Below are 9,828 nucleotides of genomic sequence, written 5' to 3' on the forward strand. Positions count from 1 at the left end.
TCTGCTCCACACCTCTCTCCCTCCGCCCTCCCGGATGTCCTCCGCTACCACGTCCTCCTCCAATTCCTCTCCCTCTCCGACCTCCACTCCCTCCCTCCCTCCGGCAAGCTCTTCACCACTCTCTTCCAGACCACTGGCCGCGCCCCCTCCAACTCCGGCTCCCTTAACCTCACCCGCGACCCTCGAAACGGCATCGTTACGATCACTTCCCCTTACTCCCCTTCCTCAAACGCCACCGTTTTGTCCTTAGTCAAAACCTTACCTTATAACGTCACCGTTTTCTCCGTTGATAACCTCATCCTCCCTTTCGGCCTCGATCTCATGGCCTCGGAGACTCACCCCAATCTAGGGCTCAACATCACCAAGGCCTTAATCGACGGCAAGAACTTCAACGTCGCCGCCTCCATGCTCGCAGCCTCGGGCGTCGTCGAAGAATTCGAGGCCGACGAGGGCGGCGCTGGAATTACTATGTTCGTCCCCGTCGACGATGCATACGCCGATCTGCCTCCAGCCGTTAGCTTGCAATCCCTTCCGGCGGATAAGAAAGCCGTCGTGCTCAAATTTCATGTGCTGCATTCGTATTACCCCTTGGGATCGTTGGAATCGGTGGTGAACCCTCTTCAGCCGACGCTCGCGACGGAGGCCATGGGTGCTGGGAGCTTCACGCTCAACATTTCCCGCGTGAACGGCTCCGTTGCGATCAACACTGGGATCGTGCAAGCTTCCGTGACGCAGACGGTGTTTGATCAGAACCCCGTGGCAATCTTCGGCGTCTCGAAGGTTCTGCTGCCGAGGGAGATCTTCGGGAAGAATCCGATCACGACGCCGAAGCTTGGATCGACTGCACCGCCTCCGGAAGACGATGCGCTGTCACCAGAGGGGTCGCCGGGGGCAATGGATGGCCAGCCTTCGCACCTCTCATCGCCGCCCGGGTTCCGCGAGGACATGCAGTCCAACGCTGCTGCCTCCGGTGTTCGTGGTTCCAAATTCAAGTCTTCCATTGTTGTTGCTGTATTTGTTTGCTGTATAGGGTTTTGTATTTAGTGGTATGAGGTTAATTTCTTTGGTTTTTGCTCCTAATTATTATCATTAGTATTAATTTTTTGTGGGGTTTTGTTTTTTAAATTCTCTCCACCCGCTGTACCCGGTTAATTGCATTATCAGGTTGCAAATGCAGCCTCCCTTTTTTCTTTTTGGTGGTCTTTCCTTATCTCTTTCTTTTCCCCCAAAAAATTATAAAATCTTCAATGTGAATTAATTGAGCCATTGGTCTAACAATTAGTTGGAGATCAATGTTCACTATTTGTTTCTCTGTGTAGCAGTAGTACACTTGCATTATAATATGAAAATGTAATGCAAGTTCATTGCGTATAAATTGGGAGTTAAATAAGTTTCCGTTTTGTATGAGTGCTGCAATTGATTTGAGTTTCCGTTTTCTCATTGTTATCGAAACAATCCTTTTGCATATATATACCTTCCAGGTGTTGCACACACGAATTATCTCTGCCTTATCGAGCGGCATATTTCAGTTGGCTTCTGCAGGATACCTCAGTTCTCATCCACGCTGGAGTTTGGCAGTTTGCTCGACATCTTACCTTGATGACCATCAGGTAGTTTCTTGTTTATCATGCTACAAATTCACAATTGTGGATTTCATAATGGATTCTCTCTCTGTGTTAACCTGCAATATAGGGTGTAAATCTGAAAATCCGAAAAGGATGTCATATTGTGCAGGTTAATCCCTGTATTTATTTGTAAGAGTAGATAACTGTTCCTGAAACCAAGCCTACCTGCAATTGTTATGTATGCACTCTGTTAAGAAAGGCACTATATTTGGTGTCAACAATTTTGGAGTTGTTTATGTTTGACAATAATATGCTGAATATACTGAAATTTTTTGCAGCTTTTGCTGCAGAGAACTGTATTGGGAATTCTTGTTGTAGCTTTATCTGTTTTAATATACTAATATGTTGTGATCCGGATTTTAAAGAGATTGATCAGCATGCAAATTAGACCAGTTAAGAAATTGCTGGAAATAACTTTCCACAGCATGGGGAACTAATAAATTTTTGAATTATGCTTCTAGACTTGGTTGCATGGAATGTATTACCCTTCTTTCTTGGTGCATGATTGAATACTCTTACTGAGTTACCATACTGTTTTCATTATTTGGTATTTTACAAAGTTTGTAGAACTGAGGACTAGAATAGTGGTGTGACATTAGATAGTAGAAATATATAATTAAGAGAGTACTAATTCAAGCTTGTTGCAATTGAAGATCGAAAATGGCTAGAAAAGATTTAATGCATAGACTACTTTAAGGATTCCTCTTAAGCATGGGATTGCATGTATCCCTAGATATTGAAAAACAACTGGAGATGATATGATGCTGGTTATGTAAGGTCTGGCTTTCAAAGGTGCCAAGGTGCATCTTGATTGAGTCTTTTGAGGGAAATTAATTAGTAAATGGGAAGGTGGTGTTTAGGCTTCTACCAACCTTTGCATTTCTGGCTCTTTCACCTTTGGCATAAAACTTGACTTCAGTTACGTCTAGTCTGGTCATGCTGTAGCTAAGTGTCCTATATGTACCCATTATGCGATAGGCTTCTGGACTGAACTATTTTTTTTTGGAGTATTGCCCTATTGTTCCATGAATACTATGGAAAATTCAATGAGTGGGCTGGTTTCTGAGTTCTCACACATAATTTAGAATAGATATACAAGGGAAATTTGAAAGGAAACAACAAAAGCTTAAGATCTCTTCAATTATGCATTTCTATGATTGGAAGATTGCAAGTTATTGGTGCAAAACAATGTAACCTTAGTTCTATCCTTCGTCCCTTCAAATGTAAGTACTGCTTCTTTACGTTTCTGTTTATAGTTATTGGTCTACTGCAAAACGACAGAAGTTGAATGGTGAACCCCAAAATTCTTCATGGTTGTTTGTTATCATTCTTTTCATTAGATGTCAATATGTCATTGGTGCAAAAACCTTATTTGTATCCCTTCTCCCTCCAATGTAAGTAGTTCTTGTATATGTTTCTGTTTTTAGTTTTTGGTTTACCACAAAACAACAAAAGTTGAAATGTGAGTACCAAAGATGTTGGTAGTTTGTTATCATCCTCTTGATTCTGAATGCTGTAATAGGGTAGATAGTCTATCAAAGCTAGGTGGTCGTTTGGGATAGATCTAAGCTACTTGGATTAAGCTTGCTATTGTTCTGGAGTTTACCTACCTTTATAATCATTGGAGGCCCTTTAGTGCTTACGAGTTAGGATGTGTTTCCATTGAGAGATTCTTGTATGAGCACAAGTTTGACAACTCACATTTAGGCATACTTGAAATAAAAATGGGTTCCACCAATTTTGTGATATATTAACCAGTTTATCGGTCCTACCAACATTTTGAGAGCATGCCTAAATATGAGATGTTAGACTAGTGGCCATCTAACAATTGTCTATTTCCTTTTAAACCTGTAAAATTAAGTGCTACTAATTTGACATGGTAATAGTCTCTATGCAATAAAATATTTATTTGCATTGCCTTTGACCTTTTCTCACAGAAGGAGCAACCGTTCATTTAAAAATAAAGAAACATCACCAACATTATCCATAAAGGGTTCCCACCCATACAATTCTCTCTTGTTTCTCCTTTGATATTATGTATAGGGTCCTCATCTGTCATGTACTATGTCTCCACTCTTGAGTGACCATTGTAGCCTACACAGCAAGTGTATGTGCTGCAAAGTTTCCTTCCATGTAGTTCCGGGGTAGGTGTACTTGAAGGAGCCTTAATATGAGGAGTCTTCAAGTAAAGAGGGTGGGGCTAGTTGCCTTAACTGTTACATAACTGTTTGGGCCTACTTCTGAAACATAAAAATTCAGCCAACTTGTCTGTTAGAAACAGGAAAATGTTACTTTTAACATTTATATTGTGTATTTTGTATCCACATTTATTTTGTTACTCTTAGATTTTGTTGTGGCGCTTACTTCAACACTTGAATTCTTGTATTTCACCTTTGATATGAAAATAATAGAAATGTCAATCACTCAATAATGTTATATGCTGCTTCAAGGTCAACCACCACCTTTGTCAATAGGATATTGTTTTTTAGGCTATCCTCATGTGCCATTGTGGTCCATTGTTCCTCTATATACCACTGTTGAGTGTACTGAAGCACAGGGTGCATAAGCAAAACAGTTATTCAGGATGATATATATGCCTTGTAAGATGATTCAATCATGAGTGGCTGAAAATGACTTCATTCCTGGTCCTCTCTATATAATATTTTTAAAAGCTGCAAAACTAAATCGAAGCATGTTACAAGGGCTATGGGACCTTGGACTTTTGATATAAACCATTGGAGATATGGAATTGGCCAATGGAACTACAGACAACTTGAACCTCGTATACTTGATAAGCATCTCTCTCTTTGGCCCTTTAGGCCAAAGTAATGTACTAATATGGCTTCCTTTGATTGGGGAAAAAAAAAAACTTTTGTCAAACATTAATGTGTTGATTGTCTAGTTTTAAGGCCTTGTATTTCTAATAGTATTTGCTATTTTGAATGAAAGTAATAGTGAACAAAAAAATTGAGGACATACAAATGAACATGCATTCAAATTTATAATAATAGGTTGCTATATTTTCTAAACATCACTTCTCAATTTTCAGGAAAGCAATACATAAATGCATTTCATTTTAAAAATGGCATATCATAATTAGCGAAAGGGTAAGAGTCTTAAAACGTTTATGTAGCATTGTAGCAAGGCGCGAATACCTTAATAATGCTAATCAGAATTGTTGAATACTAAACTCGAAGTTCCAAAATAACTAAAATAATCCAGATATAAATTATCAAAATACTAGCATTTTTTTCTTATTTTGCACTGACAAGTCAAACCCATGGCGGGTAGAAATGATGTTAGATTAAGAAAAGACTACCAAATGTACAACGAGGTTGTCACGCACATTCTTCTCCTCCAAAAAACATATACTTAACTACATAAAGTATATGGCTAAAGGAGAAAGCGATGTATGACGGTTATGTTATGTGTTATATTACTCATATAGGCTTGGCTAATTCACCAAGCTTCAAGGACTAAGGGTATTATTGTTATCCTCTTCTAGAGTATGTGTATTTGCTTGCGACTAAGCATCAATGTATACTCGAACAACATCTAATATTTTGGCTCGACAAATTGGACACTTTCCACCATTCCATTGCAGCTCATTGGCACACTTTAGACACGCACACATGTGCCCACACCTGCAACATAATTTTGGTGTAACAATATAAGTGTTACATTCTATTCTCAAAGTGGATAATATAAAATCATTTCAAACAAGGTTCTTTCGTTTAGAACCAAACGAATAAAAACATTTTACCTGTATAAAATTGAGTCAGCTTTATTATCATGGCATATACAGCAATTGCCTTTTTTTGGTACCTTCTTCTGCGTCATGTTTTCTTCTTTGTTAACTGTTCCCCTCATATAGTACATTGCATCACAAATGTTACTAGAGAGGAAGAAATTGGAAAAAAACAGTATATGTAAAATAAATTGAAAACTCACGTGCAGTTGATGATTGAAAACTATTAGATAATTTGACATTTACAATTCTCAACTATTAATTTCATATGAGAATAACTTAATATGAATTTTACAGTAAAATAAAGCCTAATTTTCCTTGAGTGAGAAGTTTACTAAACACAGAAATTTGAAACAGAAATTTATTTGATTTTCCCTTTTAGGTAGAAAGCAAAATCATGTTTTCTGAACTTGCTTAAATGATTGAATTCTGATAAACATAAGTCATGTAGTGATGACATTGCTTAGTTTAAACGAACAGAAATGAGCAGAGACCTGTTTGAACCATGGATTGCTGTTGTAATTGCATCTGAATCTGCATATCCACGCAGCTCTTAATCGATTTCCTTAGCTCAGACATCTCATGATGAAGTTGCTCCATTTGTCTTCTCAAATCATAGATGAGTTCCATTTCCTATGTTACCACAACAGCATTACTAGTAAGCATTTAACAACCTTGTATGATTTGATATTTCAAGGTAAGAATGTACTTGAACAAAGACTCACCATTGAATGATGATTAGGCGGTGAAGAACTTCGCCTATTATCATGATAGGCAGATTGAAACTGAGAGGGTTGTGAATGTGAAGGAGAATATGTAGATGCAGATGCACATGCAAATACTACTCCATCAGAATCATCACAGGTTTCATTGTCTTTATAATTCCATGTTCTTGAAGGGCATGGTGATGAGGATTGTTGAAAATACTCAACATCTTCATGACACCGCTCCTGCTCCTGCCTCTGCTCCTCTTCTTGTCCAGCATTTTGCATCTCGTCTCGCTTTTCCTCCTCCCCTCCTCCCTCTTGTTTGTCTTCTTGAGGAGATTTTGCAGAACGCATGCGTTCTTGTAGATACGCCATCAGAATTTGGTTTTCGTCCTCATCATCTTGGCAATTGACTAGTTGCGTCTGTGTTCCCTTATGGGAGTTCATCAATCTATCTATCACTGCCCGGAAGCTGCTGGAAAGGAAAGTCGAGACTGTTTTTCTGTAAACATAAATTATTCATTCAATCAGTGTATAGTTCTCCATGAAATTATTATCTTCATATTTGTATTCATTCTTATTTGATTGTTCATCAGTCATTTATAGCATTGGTCCTGTCTTAGAAACAAAATAATCTTATACCTTTCAAGGAGAATACGTATATCCTCATTTTGAGAAGTGGCAAGCATCTCTTTGTATTTCATCAATGTGTTGATCTGTTGCATCTCTCCCTTCTACAGCATGCTGTTGTTCGCTTGACTCAGCCCCGTTTGCAATCTCATTATGGCCCGAATCATCAGCCATCGATGCTGGTGCCTTGGCAGTATCAAGCGAATCATTATTTTGAACCTCTGCACATGTTTCTTGCAGTGTCACATGTGAACTTGCATGTGCTTTCTCTTTATTGTGGTCTGCATTAGTCTCAGGGATTGATACTCGCGTGGATTCTCCAGAGCTATTAGCAGTCTCATGAACAACAGTCTGGTTGCAAGTGTCTTTGCCAGCAGACTTATCCGACGCTACAGGATTTGTAACTGTCTGTACCAGTGACGTTGTTGGATGAGCTACTTCTGCCTGTTCCGCATTTCTGTGTTCAACTGCGGTGCTAAATTTCCCCCTGTATTTTACATAAGCATATGTAATTTAGTAACCAATGCAGTGGAGAATTACTCTCCTCATAGAGATTGGTCCCTCTACCGCTTTTAATCAAAGTTTTAACACGTGTTGGACAAATTTTATTGCAAGATAATTATATCCCAAAAAGTATATTTCAAGACAAATTAGTCCCCCTTCAAAATGTTGAAAATTTGTTGCCTTAGCGAACAATTTGGGTACTTATTCTGTGTGGTTAAAAGTAAACTTTTTATAGTTATGAAATCCAGATACAAATGACGCAATTGTTGCCTACTAACGTATCCTTAGTTTTTACTTGGCCTACATAAATGCATTTGGCACCATATTAAAATGTCATAATTTTCCTTTCTCCTTTCGAAACTAATATGCAAGGCAAATCACAAAATAAATAAAAAGCTACCATTTCATGAGAAATAGTCAAACCTTCGTTCCATAACAACAGCAGATTCTTGTGTCTGTTTATTCTGTCTAGATAATGTTGATTTCTGTTGAGATTTATCATTCTCAGCCGCTGCATTCCGCTGCAACAATCTTAATCGAAGCAATGACTGCATCATGTTAGATTAAAGAATTAGCTGCGATGAACATAAAGCTTATAAAATTTGGGAAATGAAACAAGGATGACTCCTATTATTATACCTGAATTCGTCCTTTTTGAGGGAACCTCGACACGGCTCGGCGTTCTGCCAGGTGGTTAAGCTCCCCTCGGCGGTCCCTCTCCAGCTGCATAAGCATATCGGTGAAAATCCGGCGGCCTCGAATCCTTCCCGGGGCACCAATCATGAGGGGAAAAGCCCTCCTCTCAGAATTCTCCGGTGCCAAATCTCTGCAAGGAGAGCTTGCCACGCTGCTAATAAACCCCTCAGATTCATTGTCATCGCCATGGACACTTGGTGTAGTTAGCCTCTTGATTATGTCTGCAACAGAAACCGGCCTTTCTGCCTCTGTTGTTGCAGTCTCGCAAGACGACCACCGCGACTGTGGCGAAAAGGACTGATCACTGTGTGTTTCCCAGTCCTCGTTCGCCACGGCGCAGGAAGAAGATTCCCCTGCCTCGGAATCACAATTATTGGTGGAAGTAACAGCAGTGGGACTAGTTTTGGCGCCATTAGACGCCGTCGTTTCAGGCTTGGATCCACTGAGCCTCTTCTCCCATATCTGAACAAGTGAAGAAGCAGCAAGGTTCGAGATATCTACACACTTGTTATCATCACCATCAGAGTTGCAACTACCTGTGCTTCCAAGTTCTTTCTTGTTATTATCGATTGACAACAACCCAGCCTCACTCTCTAAATTTGAAACAATCTCCCGGGCTTGTTTCGCGGCCCAGCGATCAAGAAGCCGGGTTTGTCTCGGGCTAATCAAAGAGTTCAATGAGGATCCATCCTTGAACTCCATGGCACTTGAGACATGAAGATTCGACACGTTGCGGTGGCGCCGGTGGTGGCGGCGATGTTGGTTGTCATGGTCATGATCTTGATTATGATGAATTTCGTTCCAATGGGCGGAATTGTTCTCGTTGAGATTTCTTGTTGAATCAGAGTTGGACATGGACATGGACATGTTAAGGTGGTCCATGACGAAGTTCTTGATGTTCCTTTGAAGAGCAGCATGTGTGGCCTTATTAACAACATTGCTTTCTCTGCATCCATCGCCACGGTGGTTACGGTCCCTCAGAACCAAACCAAAGGGCGAAGACGAAGCAATTTCAACTTGTGATGATGCCATGTTCAAGAGAATGGTGAATGCATAGCTGAATGTAGAGGAACCCAATCCAGGTTAACGAGTGATGAAGAGGAAAGACAAAGAGATTGAATACATTCCAACCATGTATCTCAAAAGATAAAATCCTTCTTTCTTTATTTTTAATCGGGTAATTGTGAGAGCCTCACCTCAAAACAACTCAAAGAAAATTAAAAGAGATGATTAATCAGAGGAGGAGAAAAGACCGTTGTGTTTTGCGAAAACTGAGGACACGTTTGTGGCAAAAAAAAGTTGCAACAAATTATCGTTACCTCATTCCTCTATATTTAGAGCAGAACGACTTTTCTAACGGATTTGAATTATGTTAAGGAAAACAAAAGAAATCAAGTGAGAGTTTTAACTTTTATTCTTCTTTGGATGAGGGGAGTTTGTTATATAAATAGGAACGAATGTAACAGTGAGAGAGAGTGTCGTTTGAGTGAGACGTTATGAGATTGGACCGTTATGAGATTTGTGACGTCATTGAATGAAAACACAGGTGGCCAGATGGGAGCCAAGTAAAGCCTGAAAAGGGAGATGTGTCTAACCTCTAAGGAGAGCGTTTTTGCGTAATCTATTTTTATTCTACTTTATTACATTCACCAAATTAAGCTGCAGGATCGATGGCGGTGCGGCTACTATTTCAACTCTATTCTACAGAATTTTGTTTTTCGTTTCATTTTTAAATTATATTTTATTCAAATTTTAAATTAAAAAAAGAGAAATTTTTTTATCATTATTTAATAGTTAAAAAATATTAAATTATCATTTTTTTATTATTATTTAATTTATTTAATTTAAAATTTTTAATTTAATAATTTAATAATTTATTTTATTTTATATTTTTAAATATTAATAATTAATTAATAAT

The 9,828-nt window shown here is 39.0% G+C and overlaps 2 protein-coding genes across 2 annotated transcripts in view; one reads left to right on the top strand and one right to left on the bottom strand.

Moving 5' to 3' along the window:
* LOC107483693 (fasciclin-like arabinogalactan protein 4) overlaps positions 1-1,915 on the top strand; it is a gene marked incomplete in the record, with an annotated part of 2,306 nt that extends 391 nt beyond the window's left edge. The window contains 2 exon segments of the mRNA XM_016104298.3: positions 1-1,046; positions 1,482-1,915. Of these exon segments, the coding sequence (XP_015959784.1) occupies positions 1-1,044 (1,044 nt within the window).
* Positions 1,916-4,830: 2,915 nt separating this feature from the next.
* Positions 4,831-9,318, bottom strand: LOC107483694 (uncharacterized). The gene is given in 8 exon segments (XM_016104299.3): positions 4,831-5,269; positions 5,389-5,482; positions 5,868-6,006; positions 6,099-6,582; positions 6,723-6,779; positions 6,781-7,197; positions 7,638-7,762; positions 7,854-9,318. Coding segments are annotated over 8 exon segments (2,523 nt in total). The 5' UTR covers positions 8,943-9,318; the 3' UTR covers positions 4,831-5,151.
* Positions 9,319-9,828: the final 510 nt, after the last annotated feature.

This window comes from Arachis duranensis, chromosome 4, assembly GCF_000817695.3.
Source record: "Arachis duranensis cultivar V14167 chromosome 4, aradu.V14167.gnm2.J7QH, whole genome shotgun sequence".
NCBI classification, from domain to species: domain Eukaryota; kingdom Viridiplantae; phylum Streptophyta; class Magnoliopsida; order Fabales; family Fabaceae; genus Arachis; species Arachis duranensis.